General features: G+C 34.3%; 1 protein-coding gene and 1 long non-coding RNA gene across 5 annotated transcripts; one reads left to right on the plus strand and one right to left on the minus strand.

The window, feature by feature from the left end:
• Nucleotides 1-3,838: 3,838 nt before the first annotated feature.
• Nucleotides 3,839-24,017, minus strand: LOC134533721 (ataxin-3-like). 4 transcript variants are annotated; one of them, XR_010075376.1, is made up of 7 exons: nt 23,612-24,017; nt 23,266-23,430; nt 18,467-18,603; nt 16,313-16,485; nt 12,865-13,197; nt 7,100-7,302; nt 3,839-6,402 (listed from the first exon to the last, which is right to left on the minus strand). XR_010075376.1 is itself a non-coding variant. In XM_063371304.1 (6 exons), the coding sequence occupies exons 1-6, from the start codon at nt 23,633-23,635 to the stop codon at nt 7,163-7,165; spliced, it is 927 nt and encodes a 308-aa protein (XP_063227374.1). In that variant the 5' UTR covers nt 23,636-24,017; the 3' UTR covers nt 3,839-7,162. The 4 variants fall into 4 exon arrangements, 3 of the variants coding, with proteins under 3 accessions (XP_063227374.1, XP_063227373.1, XP_063227372.1); XM_063371304.1 differs by having other exon boundaries at nt 3,839-7,302; nt 18,467-18,558; XM_063371303.1 differs by having other exon boundaries at nt 3,839-7,302; nt 16,313-16,467.
• On the plus strand, nt 23,645-26,464 carry LOC134533722 (uncharacterized). The gene is made up of 2 exons (XR_010075377.1): nt 23,645-24,200; nt 24,849-26,464. It is a non-coding gene; the product is annotated as an uncharacterized LOC134533722 (long non-coding RNA).
• The last annotated feature ends 968 nt before the right edge of the window (nt 26,465-27,432 follow it).

Genomic DNA, 27,432 nt, shown 5'->3' on the forward strand with positions numbered 1-27,432 from the left:
CAGGAAATAAATACATTGTCCTTATGGGGGAAATATTGGGACTTTAAAAATATGACATTATAAGCAGGAAAACATTATATGCAGGAACATTATAACAGGGTTCTACTGTATATAATATTTTATTTGGTCAAGACAAAATCCACTATTTTTTTTGGCTAATTTGTTATTTTATACCTTAATATGCTAATATTAAATGATGGACACAAAGGTTATAAAATAAATTTAAATCTATCAACAGAGAATTGATTTATTATAATTATTAATCATGGTTATTGTATTCATATTTTTCAATAATACATCAACAGAAACAATTACAATAAAATGTATCACATTTTTACACGTAATACAGCCATACATAAAAACATATATTAAGTTGTATTATAACTGTAATTTATTTACTACATGTGGCAGTTATCACTATATAATTCATAAATTTGAATAGTATATACACAATCCATAAAATTTAAGGTTACTGAACCCTCGCGTCAAGTATGGTTATTTACGGTAATTAACATTTATGTAAAATCAATGCATTACAACAAATAACTAATTAAGATGAACCAATATTATATTTCCTAGCAAATCGATTTTACTTTTATGGCAGGTTGTACATAATTATTCTACTTAATTAATTAATACATCTTTTCTAAACTTACAGAAAAGGAAAACATCAAAATTACAGTGAAACATGAATCTAAAAACTTTGACTTCACACAAGTACTTAAATTTACTTAAGCCTGTGTATCAGCTGCTGGTTAACATTTCATTAGCCAGTACATTAAAATATATGTGTACACTGTACTACAGCACACAATTTTTTTTTAGCAAATTATTTTGTAAGGAGCTTTACAAACATGCATATTTCCAAAGTAATCACTGTTGGAAAAAAATGACTTGAACAAGCACCTGAGAAGTACATATATAGAATCAAATTAATTTTAAATAATTATAATAAATTAACTTACATTAATTTTTAAAAGAAATTTTTGAAAATCCCAATGAACTAAATTTTGACTTCCACATAAACATTTTAACATTTTTAATGAATGCTTGTATCTGAGGTTAAGTCAATACTTGTGTTGTTTCCAAGAATAGACATAACCTAACCACAAAAATCCTGTGGTATGTACACATCAATTTTTTTTTTTTTTACTTTTTGTAAAACTAACAATACAAAAATTTTATCAACAAAATCACTTATGACATCTAACATTGCTCACTGCACAATGAATATTATAATAATAACAAAAATCTTTAAGGTCTGCCAATAATTTTTTGGTTCGGAACTCAGCATTAAAATTAACCAGACTAGTGCTGTGTTTAAAGATTGACAAAACAGACACATAACTTTCAAAATCTTTAAACTATTTTTACACTGATTCATACAAAGTATAGTAAATACATAGCAGCAACTAAAATTATATGAACATCACTGTTATACGTATAGGTACCAATACATTAGTTTCAAATCAATAAGCTATGTTTTTTTTTGCCACTGACCAGTTCTAACAGATTTTGCACCGTTTGGAATTCCCGCTGTCAATTTCACATGCATTCTCGAGGTTATCAAAACCAATGTTCTTCATGCTTAAAAAAACCTTACACTACTTACTGAATGATGACTTAGTATGTTTACACCTAATAAAAATCTATAATTTACACTTAAAAAACACAGAGTATCATGCATAACATGAAAAATGTTGAAAACAATTTCATTTACTGGTAAATAGAGACCTGAAAAATTTACAATAGATATAAACTCTAAAAATAAGGCTATGTGATGCTTTGAAGTTGAAATGAGATTTTCTAATTATTTTAATCTTTTACACAAATTCATTATAATAGGCTCACATTTGGCATTTTAGAAAGGTTGTGTTTTCACGACTTTTCCGACAAATGTAATAAATATATTGACTTCTTTCAATGTATACAATACATGTTACTGTTGAAACTAACACCAAATGTTATATGGAATAAATCCACCATGATGGCATTCAGCAATATATATTTATTTGGTAAGTAAGAAGCTAGAAGTCCCGTTCCCAGTTTTTAGGTTACCGTTATTACTAAGAGTTGAAAAAATTAGCATCTATTTTTTTTTAAATTAGCACTTATTTATTTTACTCTTTATTTTTTGTACAAATAACAAACTGTTGACGACTTTCTTGATTAAAACATTAAAAATTAAAATATACTAATGATAATTTTACTTTAAAAAATTGGTAGTGTAATATGCTTACAAACATTAAGCAAAAGGTTTCATTCATAATAATTCACACATCAACTGGATTAACTGGGTTGGGCTTATATTTTGAAGTTATCTCAAATGCATCTAACTTGGCTGCATCACGAAGTACGCTGGTTACAAAAACTAGTGTAGAGAAAAATAACCGGAATTCATCACGTGGGTCAAGGGTAACATTTAAGGAAACACCAAACACCTGTAGTACTGCATAATCACACTAAAGCAAAATTCCCGTTTGATTTTCATCTTACTAGCCAACCGTAAACCTTTGGTTCATGAGATGAAAAAAATCAGTGGCAAAGATGGTAGACGGGGTTGTGTATTCACTGAAGTCTTAAGTGACAAAAATACATTAAAATAATTATGCATGCACATGTGTCCCATACGAACTGCAAAGTATGAAAATAGGGCGAGTCAAGTCGCTAAAAATATTGTTTTCAAAGTGTGAAAAGATATAATTTGTACAATAATTTTGAAAACCGTTAAAATTAATGTAGCAGTTGTGGCATTTTATGAAGGATATTTTAAACAAATTTAACAAAAAAAAAATTATTTATAGAGGCACAAGAGTATCATATTTTGATGTTTAGTTGAGCAGAGTCAGGTAGTGCACAAAATCGAGTATTTTTGAGTCGAGTAGTCCCCATAACTTTTTTTTTTTTGCATTTTATTTTAAGCTCAAATTACAGGAAACAGTGGCACATAATGGTTTTTGAATCTCTCATCATACTGTTAACTACATGATTGCCTACAGTCCCTATCTACAGTAGTATTTAGAATTACAAAATAATTTTACAACTGTATACTATTTCAATGTAAGTTAGTCATTTGTATTAATTAAAAAAATAGATAAAAAAATTGATTAACCCTTTCTCTGAAGCTTGTCCAGTTGCATTGCAGTGAGGCCTGTGCGAATATTCAAATTTTCAAATATGAATACGGATAATAAACTTCGTATTGGATTTGTATAAACACTTTGAATAGTAAAAACACTTTGAAATAGTGAATATTTGTTTCCTTACGAATAGTGGACATAGCATGCCTCGTGAGTTTATCTTATATCGTTATATCAACGTTCACTGTTGCGGTTAAGACATTTCTGCATTATAAATACCCTTTTGGATATTTTAATGGGGCTTCATTATCAAAAACATGAACAATAGGTGACTTTTTAAAAATGCAACAAGTATTCAAAGTTCTTTTTTTTACTACTGTCTCGCTAAACAGTAACAGAAAAATCGCGGGAATGATTCAAAACACGGCACATTTGCCATTTCTAACTTGGAAACCAAATATTATTTATATTCATTTCATCACACACACCAGAAGAGGGAAAAAATAAACTACAACACCAAAAAACATAGACACCCACTACTGAGATGGGCATTAAAAGAAGTACATACCTAATTGTCATAGGTTCAACGCCGTATAAATCGATAGTCACATTTGATCACACATGTGATACAGTAGCAGCTTACTTGCTGTATGTATCTATTACAAAATAGATGTTACAACTCACAAATAAATTTAAAAACACGTAAAAAATGGTTTAAATTCCCAAATGAAATTGGCAGAAATTGTGTTTATAATATTGCTGAACTAAAATACAATTTACCTGGCAGCCGTTAACAATGAAAACTCATGAATATCTACGGTTTGAATATGTAAATATGAGCTCATTCAATCACTAATTTGGGAATACAGTATTTAAAAAAAATTAACGGTTTTCATTAAATAAACAGCAATGGATTTCACTGTTTTGAAGTTCACAAAAATTTTCTGGATCAATATGCAGAGTAGCCGGTTGTAGAAAATAAGGCAAATAGGTTGGTTGGTTGCTGCAAAATTTAAAAAACCAAAAAATTATTTCATAATTTAAAAAATACTTTAATAAAACCTTTTTTCCTTAAAATTTTTTGTAGCTGACTTAATTTAACCAACCTTTCACTTTAGTATAAGTTGTCTAATTTTCCAGAAATTGTTACATGACATGAAAAATATTTTTTAGTGGGATTCTAATTTTCATTTTTACTATTCAAATTTGATACATATTTGTATCCATGAATAATTTGATATTCAATTATTCATATTCGTATTTGATTCGAACTAAAAACACTGTTATTCACACAGGCCTAATTGTAGTTAAAGACTTATTTTAGGATGTTAATTTGTAACATTAAAAGGAAAACAACATTTCACACAGACAAAATCATTTTATTGCGGTTTTAAAAATTAAAGTTTTTTATTGCCCTACACACTATAGGACTAGCAGCACTGCCGTAACATTTAACTAGCTCAATGTGCATCATGTTATTTACGGTAACTATGGTGCATCTGTGGTAATTATTGTACTTCTGTGGTAAGTATGGTGCATCTACAGTAGCTGTAGTTCTTTTATGGTAACTATTGTGTTTGTGCATTAACTATAGTGCTTCATCTGTGTTTATTTATCACTCGCTGTTCATTTGTCTTCACATCACATTCACGTGTGCCATTATTATATTCAGCTAGGCAGGTAAAATGGACGTGTATTTTGTATATTTGTTTCTTTTCAGTGAGTGACGGTCGGTACAAATATTACTTATGAAGATAAGGATATTCAAAGCACATTAAAAAAAAAATCTTTGGTTACTGCAGCGAATTCTACAAAATTTTGAGTATAGTGCTTGGATAGAAGTTATATATATTTTTTGTAGTATAGGTTAAGGTAGACAACATTATGATCGCGATGCGCTAAATGACAGAAAATATGTTCAAACCAAAATTAAAATTATAAATACAGTACGAGATTATGTAAAATCAGCCACCATTGCTAGCAAATTCAATACTTAATCATTTACGTCATTATTCATAATAATGAAACCACTGGAGACTATAAATGTTGCATCGTTGCATGTTTAAGATCTAAAATTTTATCAAATGCCTTTTTAATCATTTTTGCATCAACAAATCATTTTCTACTTAACTGCATTTTAAGAACTTCACAATTATTAGGTATATAATTATAAGACTAGGTACTCCAGGTTTGTAACAGTGAGGTTTCATAATTGTTTTATTATGTCCCTAGACCAAACAGTGAACTACTCCAATTTTTCGAGCATTAAAATTAGGCTCAAGTCAAGTACTTAAAACTCTACTCCATTCAAAATTTCCAATGCTTATGCACCCCTGATTATTTAGAAAAATAGCTAAAATAACATTTATGTTGGAAATTAACAAAAAATAGCATTTTAAGAGAAAATTAGCAAAATAAATAAATAGCATCTATACCAAGATGCTAATGTTTCCATCCCCTAGATATTATATCCAAAAAGTTGTTATTTTTAATTCCAGTCTTAAACATTAACTTCATAATTTCTAGACATAAGAAATGACAAAAATGCAGTAAATGGAAGGCAACAGGCTGACGAGTTTATAAGTGACAGTGTTAACTGTTTATGCATCTAATGCCATTAAATTTATGTGTCAAATGAAAAAAAAAATATTTTACTAACTACGTTGAGGGACAACAATGCATACCGAAGGCCCATTCAGGCTCGTTTTACAACGGGGAAACGGAGACGGATCACATAAACGCAGACGGATCTCACGGAACAGATTATCTACAATGTGAACGCTACGTAAAAATAGTAAATACACATCTGTTAAAAGTTCAATGTATTTGATGGCTTATATTCTGTATGGTAATTTTGAGTGCAACCATGGACATTTTAAAGAATGTTTCAAAGGGAACATTTAGTTCGGTGTTTAAAAATGCTACCCTTAATTAAAAAACAAGTGAGCAAGTTCCTGCTACGCATGAATGCCAAATAGATACAGCATATAGCAAATGTTGAACAATGAACCTTCTGCACCATTCAGTTTTAAATAAATTTTTAACCCAATGACTGTCATCCTTAACAAATCAAAAGATGTTATTGCACTTATGAATTCCATTTACGAACTCATCAGTTTGAAAACACTAAACGCTTCAAGGTTATGACATTCTTAACGAAGATGTGCAAGAAATGTTTTATAAAGTGCTGACTTCTCCAAGTGTAAATTAGAATCTGTTTTCACTAGTCGTCCTGCATGCCATTTGTAAACCTACAAGCAATGTTGACAGTAAACAGTTACTTACTCACCATAACTTAGTCATCACAGACAGAAGGTAGAACCTGAAAGAAGCCAATATTGACGTGTTTACTATGGTATCTTTTGAAGACATTGCATGGTTTAAAATTATTTCAGAAAAAAATTATTTTATTATTACAGTATTTAGTTTTTTAAAATCATAAAAATTCTGATGATTTTTATGGACCAGGTAAGATTAAATAATTTCTGAAAGAAATTTAAACCATATCACATAGCAGTCAGTAAATTTGACTTTACACCTAAAAAGGTATAGTTTTATATTCCATTTCATTCTCCTTATCGATACTGCACAAAAATGTTAAAAACGCAGCTTTGCTAGCTAATTATGCAAAACATACGTAATATATACATATTTATTGTTTCATTTTGTGAAAGTCCAGTCTCTCAAGATGTGGGCAAGTTGGACCGTATAGAACTTAAATATAAAATAATGACCTGTAACGGGACATACACTCTTAATGTTAAATTCATTAAGCTTAAGATATTCATTAATTGTAATTTCTATGACGTTTACAACTATTACTAACTAATATTTTCAATTTTCTTTTTAAATTCTATTTCTGCCAAATAAGTGCAAAATAAAATCACCTTGCTTTTTTGTTGTGATTTTATTGAAATATCACTTTCTCAGATCTCTACTGACGAGTGGTAATAAATAAAGTGAACACGGTTAAAAGTATTAAAAGGCTGGTTACGGAGGAGGAATATTACTGGCCATACCGACACTAGCTAAGCAGGTACACTCTCTCCCTGTCCCGAACAGGACCGGACACACGCGAGGGACTAGGTGTTGACCCGGGACTCGGCGAGGGGGGCGGGGGGCAGGTCGAGGCTCTGCTGAGAGCCCCCGCTGCGTCCCTGGAGGTAGGCCAGGCGCTTCCTGCGGACCTCGTCTGCGTCCACCCTCGCCGCGGAGGCCTCGCCTGCAACAGCCCACGCCACACGCTGTCGCTTTCCCAGGCATTCCGCAATACACCTACATTTGCATGCAGATTGAGTATATACCATAGAATCTCGATTAACAGAGAATATGTAGACCACAGCACAATTCCGGACATCACTGATACAATGAAATAGCATCTTGGTTTTCAGCTGGCCCAAGGACCGATATGATTTCTCAAGTTGATGTTTTTTTTTTTTTCCAACTTTTCTTCGATGAAGATTCTTTTACATCACTTTTTGATTTGCCCAACCAGTAAATGGCATCATTGAAGTCAATTTTCTTCAGGTTTTCGCAACAGTCAAATCATTATCTAGGTCCTCAAGCAAATGTTTCAAAATAATTTGGTGATAATGTTCCTTTAGGTCAGCTGAGATAATACAGAACCTCAGTTAGGTTTTCGAAGCTTGGTTAATAGAATAATATATTTTAAAGTTAAAAATTATTTACTATCATATTTGACTTGAATATGCAGTCACAACACACACACTTATTACATAGACATTAACAGTTGTCACTAAATTGCATACAGTATGATAAGTATTGTGCCCGGCTAAATATGACAATCGTTCCTTGCACATACAGACAACACTTGAAAAATGTTTCATCTGAGGTTGCAGGTAGTTAGGTGTTAAGTTCTATCTCTGATTAATTATTTTGAAATTTTTAATGGTAATTTTTCTATGAAAGATATTAAATATAATTTTGCTATTCATTCTTCTCAAGCTGAATTTACATGTCCATTACATGATGCGACCGAAAGAAATCACTCCTCACAGTCCTGTGCCTTAACGAAAGAATGTCCCTAGCGATTCTCTGAATATTCTGCGACCACAAACGTTTCGATTATAAGTTTATGAAAAAGACAATTCAAGTACACAGCACTTGAAAATTATTTAAATTATAAAATTTACTCCGTATTTACTAGACCCTTTCTGGTGCCACTTTCGTCAGTAAAGTAATTTACATGGTTTCTTTTGAAACACCAAGCCACAGTTTAAAAAAATGTGTTTTATGACTATAGTTCAAAAGCAGGAAATGTTCAGAAAGCAAAGAATGTGGTGATATAAAGTGGTTGTCTGTGAAGAGCATCTTCCCCAGCAGTCACAATGAAGAAGAGAAGCAGAAACGTCCCAGTGACAAAACTCAATTTGCACCCTCTCCTTTATCCTTCTCTAATCTGTCACATACGTGCAGAGGTTCAGGAAGCCCCGGACTAAAGTGGCATTAGTGATGCATTTTACAGGCAGAGCATGTAGTTTTTCAACTAGGGTGGTAATTAACAGCGGTCTAAAGCGGCATGAGTGACACATTTAAAAGGCTGAGCCTGAACTTCAACTAAGCTGTTTCCAATGGCTAGATACAAGTTCTCAATTATAATACGACAGCTCCTTTTAGTTTCCACAGGTTTGGTAAGAATCACAGCACTATATTCAGGTAAATATGGTGGAGCACCTGCCTACCCGGGCCTACACCGCATGACCGGAGCCCACATTAATGGTTAAAAAGTCTGAAAAATGAAGGGGAAAAAAAATAAGGTTGTATTACACTAGCTGTGGCACAGCCCCAACCCAAGATGTGAAGATGTTTGCCTCTAAGTGCACACAAAATTTGTTTGGTGAGCTGCCAGATGGCGCAACCTGTCAGCACAGCACTCTAACAACAACTGATGAGGCTACGTAACTGCCTACCACAATGCAGGGAAGGGACAACCATGTAACCTCACCAACCAACCACAACACAGATCTTAAATACAAGGACACTATACCATATAAAATACATTACACTCGCATTGAGGCATTTCTGAAAAAAAAAAAAAAAAAACAGACCCAAAGTCCTTTATAATAAACTGACACCATAACCTGATAAATTTACTGCCTCCCATGGGACGCCAGCTGTTTTTCCCATCATAAGACATACACGCTGAAAGGACCAAAACATCTCGGTAACTAATCTCAACCGTCTGCAAAAATTGGTGCTGCATCACACATTTCCCCCGGTGAGACACCAGACGGAGCTTTAAATAAATTATGTTGATAATTTTCCTGCAATTCTTACAACAGTTCTGTTCTTTAAAAAGCTACTGAATTAATGTGTTGTGTACTTATGACTAATCGTGATAACTTACTCATAGTTATGTAGTGATGACTATGCTTTTACTGAAACACAAAGCATTATCCTATTTTTATAATTGACAAAATTAAATGAATTGGTTGCAAATGTTTTTTTTAGAAATAAAAATTGTCAATTTATCATCATGTAACTGCATTGTATAGTGCATGTAACATGTCTTACAAGTTGTCACCTTAGGGGTGAGGAGCATGAGACATCAGCAGGCCAAAAGAGAAAGTAGGGTAGAGAATGTGTATTAGTGGGATGCCTAAGGAGGTCAAAATATTCTTGGTCGCTGCAGTTTTCTTAGAGGGCTATATATACCCTTTTAAAATGAACGCTGGCCAATAGATGCACACAAAAGTGTTATTACAGAAATTCATGTTTTTATAAATGATTGCTACAAGCTTGGAATTCCAAATACCTAACTTTTCCAGATTTTCCAGACCTAATCAACAAATTCCCCTGACTTTCCAGATAAGAATAATCCAATGGAGACAGGTTCTAAATGCTTTAAAATTTGCCATTTTAATTTAAAAATGTACACTTACCAAAATAAATTAATTTTTACATGAGAAAATCTTTTTTTTCTGAAGAAAACTCAACCAAAATACCATATTAACTCACAAATGAGTCGCCCTTTCTTATGGGTTGCATCCTTAATAATCCAACTTTTTCACTGTAAGAGTTGCCCTCGAATATGAGTCGCGACATAAATCTGTCTGCAGAAGAATACAAGTGATGTCTTTATGGTCCATGTCTCAGCTTATTGCCATGTAAGAAACACGGCGTCCTTCCCCCCTTCATCCTTCATCCCTCCTCGTCTAAGCACTATCTAACAAAAAATACAAAGGAAAAGTGTTTCCCTTTCCCCCCTATAATTTTTTTTACCTGTCGCTTACCCCAAGAGAGAAAAGACCACCATTCTTCAATAATAACAAGAACACTCTTTACAGCAGTTTTGTCATAAAATGTTGCAGTAGAAAGCATAGGAAATCTCACGCAAAAACAATCTTTGGACAAAGATGCATTACAAAAACCTGACGAGATAGAAGCGTGATGTTCGTGGACATTTAAGCGCCCCCTCCCCCCCCCACACACACACGTACACCCTTCCCCTTTTTCTCACTCTCTCTCTCTTCTTCTGGCTGGTTTATTTTAAGATCCTCCCCCCCCCCCCCCCCCCCCAACTCTTGCTGAGCTCATGGCCAGCAGCAGACCACCACGTCACTTACCAGCACCGGCTGGGTAGCCGCACAACAGGCAGCAAACGTAGCTTATGGCGCAGTACTCACACTGCTGAGATATTTTAATTAAAAAATGTATATTTACTCGTAACATATTTATTAAAATCAAACACAGGCTAGTTATTAAAGCACATAGTAGAGAAAGTACTACCACAACAGTACAGTGTTATTCTTTTTTTAACCCAAAATGGAAAATTTGCATAAGGATCACAGTACATTTTACCAAGCAAAAAAAAAAAATCTGCATAAATTCTGCGACCCATATGCGGGTAAATACGGTACTTTACCTACACCTACAATATGATTTTACTTGGTAAAACTCACCCTATTTGTATTAATTTTTTTTGGGAAATTCTGAAGGAGTGTCTCTTTTCTGAAAGAAAAAAAACCAAAAAGATCTTTTCACTTTGTGACATGTTTTCCAATCAGTCTTTAAGAAGGTGTCATGATACTTCATGTAGTTTACCACTTTAACGAGTGGTTAGGTTAGGTTTTATATATTACAAATACTGTGATATTGTAAGAATGTTCAGTTGGGTTATGTTTTCTAAAATTAAAAAAAAAATTAAATAATGTGAACAGTTCGTTTGGTAAGGTCCGCTAAATTTAAAATAGCATGGACAGTTGGTACAGTTACCTACATTTAAATACTGTGAAAGCATTTTACAGGTGGTTAAGAATGACATACTATAAGCTAAAGTAAACTAACAAACTACAATTAAGATATAAAAGAGAAAAATAAAAAATACTAAAGGCAGTACTTCTTAAAAAGCATAAGTAATGTAATTACAATTACGTACTTATTTATATATGTATACCTCCCAGATTCACCAGATGAAGTTATATGATTTTGAAAGTTAGTTTTGAAGTGCCATAATAACGATGCCCTTTCAAATTTGCTGATAGTTGTCACATCGTGTTATTATGTAGTATTTGTTGTAGGTTTGAATTTCTAAATGATTCCTGGAGCCATTTTCTTTTCGCCAGCATCAAAAAATGTACGGTCTGGTTTTTCATTTGCTATATCTTGTTTAATATTTAAAACATAAGCCCTACGTTAACATCCCGTCCACACAAACATTGCATAAATCACAAATAAACATATTTAACTTGCAAACACTTTGACCTTGATCTCTTTCCCATGAGAAAGGTAATAATGGAAATTTTAAAAGATGCAATATAAATTATATATTTCACAATTTTTTTAATAACTATTTAGAATTATACCGCTGTTAGTAACCAGAGTCTGCAATATCCAAAATTATGGAAAAAAAAGTTTGTGTTTGATCACAATAGGTGATGCCAGCATATCAAAATAAATGGCAGTGTAGCAAAAATAATGCCATTTTAGAGAGATACAAGTGTTTGTAAACAACTACTATTGATTTGCCAACAAATATTGAAACATTGAAAGTATAGTTCCAAACTTGAATGTAAACATGCGGACACAGGTTTTTTCTTATTACACTCAGTGTTTACAGTAAAATCCCTTCCATTTCACGTAAAAGAAAATCAATCAAAATTCATGATATTAAACATTTTAAGCATTTTTTGAGGTGCCATAACTAGAAGAAAGTTGTATTTTCCATTTCACTTTTGTCAGCACAACAGAAAAATTTCCTAATTGTCAGAACAACAAAACATTCCCTAAATATATATATGATTTCCCTGACTTTTCCCAGCTTTCTATAACAGAAGCAACCATGTTATGAGAGTTGGTGTGCAACTGCGCCATGCCTGATTGGCACTACGGTAAGTCTTGATTAACCGAGTTAATGTGGACCATAGCAACCTTAAATAAGCATAATCTCTGACAACATGAATCATCTTGTTTGTCAGTTAGGCCCAGAGATAAAATTTTTCAGGGTGATGTTTTTCTAGCTATTCTTTAGTGTAGGTTCTTCCACACCACATCACTCAATGATTTGCACGAGTAAACGCCATCATTGAGGATAATTTTTCTTTAGGTTATTGACAATGGTTGTATCAAGCAAATTTTTCAACAGTCTGCCAGCGATGGTGCTTCAGGTCGGCTCGGATGATATCGAAACACTGTTGATCGAAGCTCGGTTAAAACGAGACACTACTGCATTTGGTTCCGTAGGCTCCGCCTGCTCTTGGGTAATTCCGGCCCGACCCGAGCAGAGAGTTTGCGTCGAACCACAGAGCCGCAAAGGTGCACTCACACTCGAGGCTGAGCTGTATGGCCCGCTCCAGCTCGCTCTCCTCGTCGTCGTCCTGCTGCAGGCTCAGCCGCAGGGCCCGCTGCAGCGCCTCCTCCTCCTCCTCGCCGTCCTCCCGGGGCTCCTGCCCGGGCCCCCGCCCCTCCTCCTCCTCCCGGCGCGCCGCCTCGCCCGCGCCCAGACTGAGCCTCAGCGCGCGCTGCAGCTCGGGGTCCCGCTCCGAGCCGCCGCCCGCCACTGCCCGGGGCTTCACCGTCTGGACGGCCGGCACCAGGCGCAGCAGGCTGTCCGCCTCGCTCTCGGGCAGCGCGCCCAGCACCACGAAGATGGAGTAGCCTGCGGGCACACAGCCGGCTTCGCTTCCATGCGTGTTGTCAGCAGAGAGAACTAATACTCTCAACAATGATGAAAAAAATATTATTTATATTTATGTAAACTACATGTTGTTCTTTAAAAGATTTTTTTTAATTGCTTGTAAATACTTTTTTTGAAGAGTAATTAATTAGTTTTTATCATCACACTGTGGCATCGCCGTCAGCCTCAGCGAAGCTAATATTGGCAGAGACAGAATTTACTAAATCGCAACCAAAGTAGGGAATTTACGTATGTGAACAATTTGGGGGATGTTGGTAATTTATGTCAGAAACAGTAGTTAGTGTAAAAATGGCTCCGTGAGTGCATGTGTGAGATGTGTGCGAGTGCTCAGTAAAACTAAATCAATTATTCATTGTACTCCACGAGTTCTGGACCTCGGGTCGTGAGTGCACATGGCCCTCTGAAGAATTGACAGTATCTTAAGTCTAGGAAATGGCGGGTGCCTGCCATATTTACGAGAGACGACGGCAGTGAGATTATGATTGGAAACAAACAGCAAACCCCTTATTTAAACTTAAGGGGGAATAAAGAAACAAGTGTAAGCTGCGAGTAAGTGTAAATTGGGAGATAACTCAAACTCATCTAATACATATGAACTAGTGATGTGCGAGTCTCGGCATCATCGAGAACGAGTCGAGACAGAAATTTTCTCGATCTCGTCTCCAGATAATTTTTTTGGCTCGGAATTTTCGAGAATTTTTTAAACAAGAAATAGGTTAGGTAATATAATATATTGAGGCAGCATTTTGTGTTGCGTGTTGAAATAATTAACATATCTTCAACGTAACGTAGATCGAATAAAATAAAATATACTTGTTAGGATAGTATACACGATAAATTATTAAAAAGTTAAAAACGAACAACTTCCGTTCACAAGTCACTACATGAAACGGTAAACGTAAACAATGAATTGTGCTGTGGTTATCACATTAAATTACAGAAGAAAATGATTATTTTCCGTTAATAAAACCAACAATAAAGTTAAAAATAAATCATTTTCGGTATCAATATCAAGTATCAACGTAAAACGGTACAGTAAAAAATAAAAATATAAACATGACTGCAGAATTCTTCCGCGATTGCATTTTGTTTTATGGCCTTAGGTTATACACACGGCCAGCAGTATATAACAAGCAACATGATGTTTAAATTGCGGTCCGTATCGATAGTGACATATCGATAGTGGCGAATGTTCAGACTTTCATGATCAAGTACCGTCCATGGCTCAAGGAAACTGTATAGACTATGGAGTCAATAACGTATGTTTACATACGACAGTAGGCAAATAAACTTGAGTGTAAAGGTAAAGTTGTAATTGTAATTGCAATTGTGGATACTTGATAAAATTATTGAATAATTATGTATGTTTGTCAGATTATTGAGTTTTACTTGTTTGGATCATATTATCCTGTTAACTAAAGTACAGATTTCTCGATCTCGACTCGATTCTCGAGAATTTTTAAATTGCTTTCTCAATCTCGTCTCGAATTCAAAAAAGTCTTTCTCGCACATGCCTAATATGAACCTCATTTCCTGTATATGTTCCTTCTTCAACGAATACTTTAACTTTACATTAAGGCTCAAATAATCAAAAATCAAGCCTATTCTTTCCTTCAGTAAAATACACTGCCAAGGGTCCTGTTGTTTGAAACCAATTCATAACTAAAAGTTACAATTCCCTGCCTCTTGTTCAGTGGTTACATATGTCAAATAAATATGAGACACATAAACACACACAAAAATACTTTCTCATCTATTTTAGATGTTACAAAAAACAAATATATGATGTAAATAATGAACAGAAATATAACAACATACATGTAAATAGTGTGTACAGTAAAACCTCGTATTTACGTTCTCGTTATTTACGTTTTCCCGCAAATAACGTCATTTTATGTAGGTCCGTTTTATTGTACATTAACTTTCGTGTTGCATTTTCCCTGAAATTACACCGCTACGTAACCAAAAAACCCGGAATGTACGTTTCAAAACACGGTAAAAATGTAAATACTCGTCACGTTAGTCATAGATGTGAAAAGTTTGAAGTAGTTCGCCTATTGTCTGTAACCTTTCGTTTTGATGTATCGACAAGTTCTATGGTGCCTCTCCTCTACTAACATTTTAATCTTTGCTGCCATAGAGAACTTTCGTAGCAGAACCACAAACAGTTTTATTTATGGTGTCATAGAGCACTCTCGTAGCAGAGCATAGTCCGAAGCGCTGAGCTATCGATACTACCGGAAAGCGCTCATACACAGTACGTATATTTAGTAGTGCTGCATTATGTACAGTACATATCTATGATGGCTTTCATTGTTTACATTAGTCAACGTTCGTTTTGGTTAGCACGTGTTTTTTTATCGCTCACGATATTATTTATGGCAAGATTTTGATTGAAGATGGATAGGTATAAAGTTCCACGAAATACTTTATCTATTGAAGATAAAATTAAAATTATTGAAAAATTTAATGTAGGCTTTATGTTGCATTGTTTTTTATATTTAAGAAAATTATATTTTTGCAGTGCCCTAAATGTGTTGTAAACAACTATTGTTTGTCTTGTAGCACCAGTAAATGCTGATACATTTTTTTAAGCTAAAATTTAGCATTAACTGCATATAAAAGTGCTTTCCCACAATTTACACTTTCCCGCAATTTACACTTTTTCCTTGGGGTTCCTTGAAAAGTGCAAATAAGGGGTTTTACTGTAATACTGTGGCATGCTTTCCACCATGACATCATAGCTATTCCCTAGATGTGGCAGTTCATTGAGGATAACTTCCCAAAAATAGAATATTGTTCCTCAACTATAAGACAATAGGACGAAGGATAGGAAGATGATAAAAGATTATGTTAAAATAAGTTGAATGGACGGGAAACAGAAAATCTTTGAGGTCAGATGAAAAAATATACAAAACATACAGGTAGTGGAATAGACTCGAGACAATTCACAACGCACATTATTTCCTGTGGACACAAAAAAAAGAGCCAACCATTTTCCCCACTGAATAACAGCCAAGCATTACGACTATATTGTTGACTGTAGGGCCTAAGGTTGGTTGAAACCAGAAGATACCTTCTTGCTGCAGCTGGGCGAGGAACATTGCCAGGTAGGTGTCACTGATGAGCTCCGGGCCGGTCAGCAGCGAGTTGAGGTTGAACCATTGGTGGCCCAGGCGGCGGATGGCAAACCAGTGGTCCCTGTAGTTGCATATGTACGCCTGCATGTCCCTGCGAGCAAGCACCCCGCTGCCGACCGTCAGCACTGCACTGCATGTGTGATTCACATGCTCTCACTTCAACCAATTTTCCCCAGTTTTCCCTGTAACAGCTAATATCCCCCCCCCCCCCCCCGGCGGAAACGGCAGTGGCCATTTTGGTCTCTAAGATCAAAATGGTGGCAGATAAAAATCAGTACCTTCAGGGTTGCACTGTTGGAATATGTACTTCTTATGTGACAAAGTTACAAATTTTTTTTTTTTTGTGGAATGACCCTTACACGGTTATTACTTGGACCCACCTATCGCGAAAGTTCAGGGTATTACTGTATTGCAATCTAAATACATAAATTCTATTTGGTGTGAAAAACTAAATCAACCAATTTTCAAAAAGAAATATTACTTACTTTCTAGATTTATAGAATGTCTAACATGCATCACACGTTTATGTTTTATACTACACATAATAGACTAAGTTACACTTATGCTTAAAAATAATCAAATTTAATTAATGTCTATTTGTCAACTATCTTTATTTTTGTGTTCATAGCATTTCTTACCAAGTAAACAAGAAAGTTATTGAATGATATTGCATGGTTTTAAAGTTGTTGTCAGAGAAATTTTCTAACATTATAATACTACGACTAATGTTTTGCAGTGTTATAGATTTTTTTTTGGATCTAGCTTGCTACGAACTGAACGTCAGAATAAAAATGGGATTCCTTATCAATGTCTGTGATAAAATTTCCTTGAGTTTCCTTGACCAAATTATAATACAATTTCCCTGACTAATTTCTTTAAATAATTTACCTATTTCGCAATTTTGTAAAAGAAATAAAAATTCCAACCACCACCATCCCATCAGCTCACCTATATTAACAAAAATTAGAACTAAAACAACCTTGCACATACCACTTTATAGTGTGTATGTCTATACACTAAAACATTTGAACAAAATTTTTTTTTCCCAGTCTGAGTGTTGGCAGACTGGAGCATGACATTTTTTACTAACAAAACAGGACTATCAAATGGAGATTTCCATGACTTCCAGGATTTCAAGTAAATTTGATGACTTTCCCTGACAGTTTCTAATTCCTGGCCTTTCCAGAATGTGGACACCAGTTCATATTCTCACAATACTAATCTAATACTTAGATACTGTTCTATATCGTCACTTAGCTAACAAAACAGCCTAATTAACATTTCAGTAACTTTACAGGAGGGTCAAAAAACTGATTATTTTCAAGTATGTATATAGAGTGTATTTAATGTACTTGTTTTTATTTTAAAACAATATTTTGATAAAGCAGGTTAACCAACTATTCTCCTATGGAGCCTACTGCAGTGTCTGCTTTGTGCATTTAAGTGGTTCCATTTTTGTGCTATGGTGCTGCTGTCTAGGATTTTTGCCGTAAAAATCGTATTGGTGGATGCGAAACGTCCGCTAGAATGGAATAGAACCAAAAAGTCAATTTCATTAAAAATGTCAGCCGGTATTTGCTAAGCGACGATATACTAAATACAGAGTAAACTTATAACTAGATACAAAATAAAAATAATTGTAAGTTTGAAAATGCATAGTAACATTTTATTTAGTTTCTGTGAAGTTTATAGAATTAAAAAAAAAAAATTATTCAGTGTCTATTTACTTTAAAAAGAATAAAGTGAAGAATTTTTGTATGGACTGGATTATTAGTAACCGGAAGGTGACTCACGTACTGGGACACAGCAGCCCACATCGTAAGCCAATCACAAGGAAGTCCGTGTGTGAAAGGGCTACCGGCTACGTGAATGAAGGATGCCAGGGGAGAAGCAATTGTCTTCGTTGGTTTGCCTTTAACTGTCCTCATCAAATACAGAGAGAAAACTATTTGATTAGTGCTCTGGTTTATTGGAACAATAATTCAGTGCATTACTTCAAGGGGCCGATGTGTATGTTGTTCCAGAAGTTAGCTTCGAAAGCTCTGGGATGACCGTGGGTGGATGAAACAAGACGCACAGTCGACACTCACGCGGGACACTTCTGTGCCTGCAGGGCGCAGGGCTCCGTGCTGGTGTAGGGCACCAGCTCCAGGTTCCACACCTCCAGCGCCGCGCTGATCACCTGCACCGAGAAGTAGCCGCTGTCGTCGTAGTTGCCCGACGGTTGCTGCACAACCAACACCAACTGCTTAGTCCGACACCTCCAACCACAAACACCAAACAAGCAACCACACACATCTTGCTACCCTCAAACAAAGAAATGCAACTCTTTAAGTCTAATGTACTGGTTTCAGCAGTAACTATTTAAATTTATTACATTGATTTGATGAATATGAAAAGTTTCCGCGCCGGCGTAGCTATTTACGTAACGAGCATAAGACCACTTACTTCAGACCACTGAGTGAGTAATAAAGGTCCTTATTGATATAGTCTGGAACACCAAGTTTATAACAATTTATATCTTTTATAAAATAATCATCACCATTCCAAATGAACACACACTTTTATTTTCTTCTGCTTATTCTCCTCTCCATTACATGTAATAACAACCGTTTTCTTTTCTTTCTACCAAAGATATATCAGGTGCCATAGAGCAAAATTTGTTTCTACATATCACAGTACTAATTTTATACCATAAACATAATTACAATTTTGATGCTCATTAACCAAAACAATTAACGTAAAATACTCTGTATGAGTGTAACAGTACACTAAATACATCAAGACATCATCATAGCTTCATTCTACAATCCAGAACAGTCAACGATGCCCTAACAAAAAAATATTTTATTGAATTGGGGGAGACAGGAAATTTAAATATCCGTAACAATTTTAGGACACAACAATTTTTAATGTTCAATATTGAGTGATAAGTCAGTTCCAGCCTGATGACTGGTGCAGATGTCGGTTACGGAAATGTCACAACTGTTTTGTTGTAGGAAGCATACTGTGTTGTAACTGTGCTGTTGTCATTCTGTTGTCTGTTTAGTATTATCACTTGGTACATCTGTTTGATGCTGTGTTGTTGCGTTGTCCAGATTATCTGTTTAGTAGCAAGTTGCCGTCAGTAGAAGAGCCCGCCTTTCTTCAACAGCATGCGCCGGCTCGCGTGTTTTCCCCCTCCCCTCCCTGATGAGTATGTTCTCCATCCCCCCTCCAAAGTTTCCTCCCCTCTGCGCATGTGCCGTAAGCTGTGTGTGCGTGTGTGTGTCTGTTGTAGCTTCGTATGCGTTTCGTTACTGCCCTACTCGTTTCGATAGCTTTGAGGAAGCAACAGCTCGTGTTAGCTTCGGCCAGTCTTGGTTAGTCGTTCGCGAGGGAGGCGCAAGTCATGTAAGGTAATTCAAGGAACTTAGTGTTTCACTTTAATTTAAATTCTGTTCCGGCCCGCCCTCTAAAATTTCCTTTATTAGCTTTGTTACACTTTGTTCCCGGTGTTTTGCGAGTGCCTATGTTTGCTCTTATTTTATTTGAACTATTGAGTCATGAAGCGGCTGTGGCCAGGTCTCTTGGCGTCACAAGTGGGTTGTTAATCGCAGTTCGCTGCGGCCTGTCATGTTTAAGTTTACACCTGTCTTTGTGCGCGTTCTTGCCCGGTTAATGATGAACGTGGGTTGCTTCAGGTCCATTACTCGTTTGCTTTGTGCACAACCTGTCTTAATGTTCGAGTCTCGTCTTTCTTGCGTTTGAAAGGCGGAGCAAGTTTGTGACGAGGTCCTTTTGTTCTTGGGCCTTCCTGCAGCCTATTTATTCTGGAAAGCTTATTGTAAGTTGTAATTGGATATTATGTCACTAGTTTGATAAGTATCATGTTGTATGTGTAGCTTGGAAAGTTTCCATTCACAGATCTGTGACGTCAAAAAATGTGATGAATGTACATGAGTCAAGTGGAGATGTTGAAGGGCATGTTGCGTGATGCCACTAAGGGCTGCTACTGTAATTATGTTAAATTTTTAAGGTTAATGTTGTCTCTGATTCATGAATTTAAATGATGTAGTTGTATTGTGAGAATTACTGTGACAGCCGATTCTAGCACTGTGACTCATTGTTCTAGAATTTTCAATTAATGTGTACCTACTCGTGTTAGCTGAATGTTAGGATTTCTTTTACTGTTGCAAACTGAAGGTCCACAAATCAATATTTATACAGTAAAAGGACAGTGAGGGGGATAGAAAGGGTGAGAATAATAAGGGGGGGAATGGTGGAAGGACAGGACACCATTTTCCAAAATGGTGGAAAGTTCTATAATCCAAGATCGCAGAGTAACATCATAATCCAAAATTAAAGATTCCAAAATGGCGTCCAGGGTCAAGGTAAACCAATATGGCGGCCATGACATCAACATTCAAGATGGCGGACACCTGCTCCTGCTCCACGCCCAGTTCCAGTACCGGCTTTCATATACTACTAGTAAGGATGGTTATCTACATTTTAAAATGACAATTCCTAACCAACCATTTAAATGATTTTGCAGTAATTTTAAATGTAGCTAACTAACTCAACTGCCCATCCTCATGATATTCCAGTATGTGTAATATACAAACCTAACCTAACCACTAATTGAAATTGGTAAACTACTTCAAGTACCTATATGATCATCCTCTTAGAGAATGATTATAAAACATGCCAGGAACTAAACAAAAAGCTTCATGCAATACTTCCTTGCTTTTAAGTAGCATGGAAAATTCAGTGCTATCTAAACATTTTCAGTAAAGCGTCTACAACGGATAAGACTAAACTCTGATTAGCTGTTCATACTTCTCCTTTCTAATTGGTGTCTGCCTAAGCATTAATCATATAATTAAGCAATCTGATCAAACAGCAGTATTGAGAAAATTAGACACACATCAAACAGATTTTGAACACTGCCAATTTTATAACAAATAACTTTGCATAGATAAGTGGTTTCCACAGTAGGGCTACCATGTCGTGAAGTGCTGGCGACTGATGTCTCAGACATTGTTTTAGATGCTCATCCCCCAAGTCGCACAAGTAGAGGAATAACTTGCCACTGCAGCGCATCAACTTCTACACCATTCAACCAATCGCCATTAAAATTAGTATATATTGATATTTGAACTCTGAGAATATTATCTCGCTATCCATTTAGCAATAACTCATTACTAGATGGCACTGCAGCGCAGCAATTACTATAACAATCAACCGATCATAAGGAAAAATTTACATTCAAATTAAGAAGACAATTACTGCTTTAATCTGAGTTAGAAAAAATTTATCTTCATTCTGTGTTCAACCTGGGCAATATTGGATGCTGCAGCTAGTACATTTATAAATTTTATGCAATAAGTTATTGCAAAAAAAATTCTTTGTTGGTTTGTATCTATTTTATATTATTATGTTCTCGCGGTTACTGCAAACTACCTAAAGCTCGGGTGAATTGCACAAATGTATCACAGCCTGCTAGAGATAATCCATAACTCTATTGCAAAATGGCACAAGCAAGTTGTAACAAGATACAGTGCATTACAAATGATTTTTATTGGGTGGAAAGAGAGTAGGACAAATGTATATCATGAAAGTTGACTAATGATAGACTAGAATGGAGGAACTACAGAATATGTAGTAATAACCATTGGTAACAGAGAAAGACTGAATAGTGTCGTGAAAATTATTTGGATGATAGAATGAATTTTGGCACAAAAATGGAGGTTATAATTCAAGAAAGCAATGATGCCTTGGCTAAAATTTTTGGCATAAAATTAAAAATACAAGATTTATATTGACAGTTATATTGACTATCATTAAGCTACAAAAGGTAAGCGGTTGTTGTGTCATTCATTTGCAATTTTGGGTGAAATATTTGTAGGCATTTGTTAGGTGAATCACAAAATTTATTCGGAAATATAAAAACAGCTTGTTTCCTTATATTAGGTTAGTTATGTACTTAATGAAGAAATAGTAACAATATGAAAGGTCTGGCAAGGTTAGTTCGGCCACATTAAAACAGGTTTCATAATTTTGCATTGCAACATGGTAGCGATATTGATGAAGTCATCAACAAGGCGGTGCTGAAATAAGTACAGCCTGTATGTTCTGAAGGTACCAGTATGCATGAGAACAGGGCATTTGGACAGAAAATCTTAATTTGCTTGTTTGGCTAAATAAACGTATCTTGAGGAAATTACCTGATATGTAAAAAAATATATCTTTGGTATCATGTTCAACACTAGAAAAGGTAGGGCTGTAGTATATTTTACAAAACCTGGACACAAAATATAAGTTGACTATTATTATAAAATTATATAAAAGCGTACTGCAAAATATACTAAAGTGGTATTGTAATTCACAATTCAATACGATGGGTAATATATCTTTGGTATCGTCATCTATACTAGAATGGGCAGTGTTACAGTAAATGTACTTAATGATACCACTGACTTTTAAATAGTAGCTGAATATTAATAAACCAAATATATAAAAGTGGAATCACAAAATATACTAAACTGAGTGGGTTTGTGGTATAGAATATGATACTGTAGGTAATAGAGGTTTAATATTGTGACCTAGTCTAGGATAGGAAGAACCTAGAATAAAATATCAGAGAATATAGAGTTTCATTGGGAAACATTTTTTTTTAATCACAAGACAAGATGTGAATGTTTGCTGCACAAAACCCCCCTATGCCCGTGCTTGTCCCGTACGAACGTAGGGGTGGTAATAACGTGAGCGCCGCCATGATAGTGACGTCATCAATATTGTTTTCGTATTGGGATATAGATTACTACCGTGAAAATATTTGGACTCAGGAGACCAGAATTAATAACGAAAACTAAAACTATTATTAAAATAAATTGTTTTTCGGCATTACTTCAAGAAACCTTCTGTACTCTTCACTATCGACGCCACATTCAGCCATCCGACTCCTTTCCTCGTCGTCCATCTGCTGGGCTAGCTCTGCCAAGTCAACAGGTGTAAAATAGGAACCTTGCAGCAACGCATTAAGACAATGCTGTGCACAAAGCGACCCCTCTTGCTGTGGAAAGAGAAAGCAATATTATGGCTACCTTACAATTTCTGCGCTCTGTCATCCACAGCTACGCAGCATTAACAGGTTATGTCAAATAATATTAACAAATTGAAAAAAATAAATAACTAAACGCCAATCAAAATTAAAATAATAAAAATTATCTTACCAAAGTAAAACAAATACGTACCTTTTCATGGAAAATAATATCCATAATTAAGCAAATAAGCACACCCAAACAGACCAATACAATACAATACACCGGGGGTGGCAACTCTAATAGGCCATTATGTACCCAGATACTATTTTTAATCTGCACAACAGATAGCGCTAGTAGATTGACCTAGTTCTTTTGTAAATTCATAGGTAGCGTTAGTGTTCATAATCAAATGTCAATTGAATGTTTATAAGAAACTAAATTTATGCAATAAATACTAATAATGCAATAAATATAGTGTAATATTAATTTATTTTGATTTCAAAAACAGTTGATTTGTAAAAATTGTTTTTTTTTTGCAGTAATATTCGTTTACAGATTGATTTGAGCATTATAGTCGCTCTTTTTTTTTTCGGTTTGTAGTAGATTTTGGTCGAGTGAAAGATGGATTTTACAATGGAGTTTGATTTATCATTTTGAATTATTTTCCTATATGATTGTGAATTAAGAAGCCGATGAAGATGCCTGTGAATACACATCAATGTTTTGTGTCTTCGTGCAGGAACAGTATTACTGTTAATCCTGATGTGACAACATTCAGATTTCCATGAAGCCGAAGCAAGTGAGTACTGATGTTTATATTAAAAAAATTACAATAAGTGGTTTAACATGTTAAGGGTTAGGCATTTATGTTAAGGCTTATTATACAGGATTTATAGAGCGATATTATCGAGACCTGAATTTGCGCACATAATAATTTTGTAATTACGTAGTATAATCATTTATTTATTTTTAATAACCCACACACACACATATATATACACATACATATATATATATATATATATACATACACACACATATGTATACACATATATATACATATACCCATTTGGGGATAGTATGGGCTTAGTAAAATTACCATAAATCAGTAATTTAAATGTAATGATTTGTGATATGAACCCTAAAAATCGTTTTGTGTTACTGAATTTATATTATTTATACAATATGTGATTCAATGAAAATTAATATATCGTAATTAAGAGAAACCCACCAAATTTATTACACTCTACAGCACTTTAACAATAAAACATTACCTCTGAAATATATACGTTCATTGAGTGGTAATGCTAAACTAAATACACATAATTAAACACATGTATGTTTATACCTTATATTTATAGTATGCTACATGCTAGCTAATAATCTGGAAATACTGATTTAAGTATGTACTAGCTCACACTATAAAATTTTTTTGTTTTGTTTCCAGGTTATTGAAGTGGATTGCTGCAATTGGCTATGACCTTGATGCCAGTAATGCTGAAACATTTAAAACTAAATATGTATGTTCCGAACATTTTGATATTGGAGCTTTCACTACATGTGACTGCATCAAATTGAATCGTGGTGCTGCTACAACATATTTTAATTCTGTGGACAGTGAAGTATGGATCTATTGTTATAATTTATTATGTCTAGAATGCTGCCAAATATAGGTGAAATGTTTATGTTACATAACATAACTTGTAAGATCTACTTGTGCAGATATATATTTTCACCTGCCTCTAAGGTCCTTTGTTATTCACAGGTAGCATTTACATGTGATGAAGCAGTATTTAACATTATTGGTCAACATGCAGTCCATCATTACAACCTTTGTACAGGCGCATACAAACATATATGTGTGGGGTATTTCACACTTTTTATTTGATGTTAAAGATTGGTATGGTGACCGGGATACTTTTTTTTATTAAACCTCCTACACAGTTCTCTACTGTTTCCCTTATCTGTTGCCTTAACATTTTTTTCCGATCAGTCCAATTCCTTGAATCACATTGCAAAAAAAGTCACAATACATGGGATTGGGCCACTCTCTTCAAAGAATTGTAATTCGAGTTTAAACATAGCAAGGCTGACCATAAATTGTAGAGGAAAATTTAAAATGTTGATCTTCAACATATTTATAACCTATGATCATGTGATGTATATACAGCTAGTTAGAAAGTAAGTTGTAGTATAGTATGCAATTGAACCTTCAATAAGTTCTACATCCACACTTAAAAACTTATTTTACTTGATGTTTTATGTTCAATAACTATTCAGTATAAAGGTTTTTTTTTACATTATAAACTACAAAAGTATTCCGATTTGTAAATGTAATGAAATTCCACTGAGCCCTCTACCTTTTTTTTAACTACCATTTCTGCCGTGTGGCCTTTTTTTTCTTACTTTTGTGTTCATTATAAGTTACAACCACTCATTTGATTTATTGTGTTAAATTAAATGATATTTAAAATTGGATGTCACTTCATAAGAACATTCAGGATTACCTGTATTCACAGCGCACAATTATACAAAAGTTTTTTATGTATGTAAAAGTGTTTTACGTAAGCCAGTGGACACATACATGTATTGAGTAACATGAGAAAATTGAAATATCTAAAATAAAATTAAAAGGTTACAAGCTTTTATATACATGCAGCTCCCAAAAAAGTCTGCATACTAAAAAATAACACATGCTTTTAAATGAATTCTTACCATCTTATAAACTAGTAGTATTTTGTTATTTGATTTCAAATGAATTGTTTTTGGTTAATTTATTTGACTGTAGGGATTAAATATCATTTGTAGAATAAAGTGTGAAAAGTAGTATTGATCAATTTAACTGTAAGTACTAAATATGTGTTACATTTCTTGTAAGTTAAAATTGTTCAGGTATTATAAATTAGCTGAAAAAAGCAAACTCATGACTAGAATAAATTGTACTGTTAGGTATGTTTCGAAGAAAGACTACCTGTTGCAGTCGTTACCATGTGTATGTACCACATTTTTATTGTCATTATAACTGCCATAATTTTGTACAAATAAATCACTTAATACATAAAATATGGTTATGGAAATTCTCAGTTGAGTTTGTTAATGGATATAGGCCAACAAAAGGGGTATAAATGGGGAAGATTTTTTGAAAAACATTTAAATCACTTCAACTCCCATAACATGAAACATATCACATCTGTTTGAACATATTATAACTTAAAGGAGTATTACCAAAAATTTTGTCTACATACTTGAATATGACCAGCCATAACTGTTAAGGGGTGGGAAAAAACAAGGGTTTGAGGACAAAAAACTCCTAACTATCTTAGTAGGCACACCATAGAATCTGTTCAAATTTGTTGTCAATTTTAAAAAATTTTATAACCACCTGATAACCACCAAGGGTGCTGTGGGTAAAATAATGAGGGGTTAATGGACAAACAAATATTCTTAATTACTCTATTAAGTTAACTATAAAATCTATAACAATTATTGCAATTCTTCTAAAACTTGTATAAAACTTTGATCTGAAACAATTTTTTTAGGATTAACCAGTGCTGCAAGAAGTTGAAAATACCAGTGGGTGGAAATTTAAAAAAATAATAATAAAACTTCTGTACAGTGTACACTATCGCATCCATTCTTATTTATTTAAAACTTTCTAAATATCTTTTGAAACTTTAATGTAACCAAACATTACTGCAATGAGTGAAAATAATATATTCAGAGACAAAAAATGATAACTTTAATTATTGCACTTGCTCTCTGTATGCTGACTGCATTGCTAAAATGCACATAGACCTCCAATTAAATTAATAAAATAAAGTATTCTGCAAAATGTTGATAGCGAAACAATTAAAATTGTGCCAATCTCACCTGTGTACATGAAAATCTATATTATGCTTCAAATAGGCTATTTTATAAACCAGAAAATGAAATTACCTATTTAGGACTTTCCATTACCCTTAGCATTCCTTTACTGCATCTTATTTTTTTGTTCAGTTATAATTAAATTTTGGTATCTTCTTGTTATATGT

This window comes from Bacillus rossius, chromosome 7 (assembly GCF_032445375.1).
Source record: "Bacillus rossius redtenbacheri isolate Brsri chromosome 7, Brsri_v3, whole genome shotgun sequence".
NCBI classification, from domain to species: Eukaryota; Metazoa; Arthropoda; class Insecta; order Phasmatodea; family Bacillidae; genus Bacillus; species Bacillus rossius.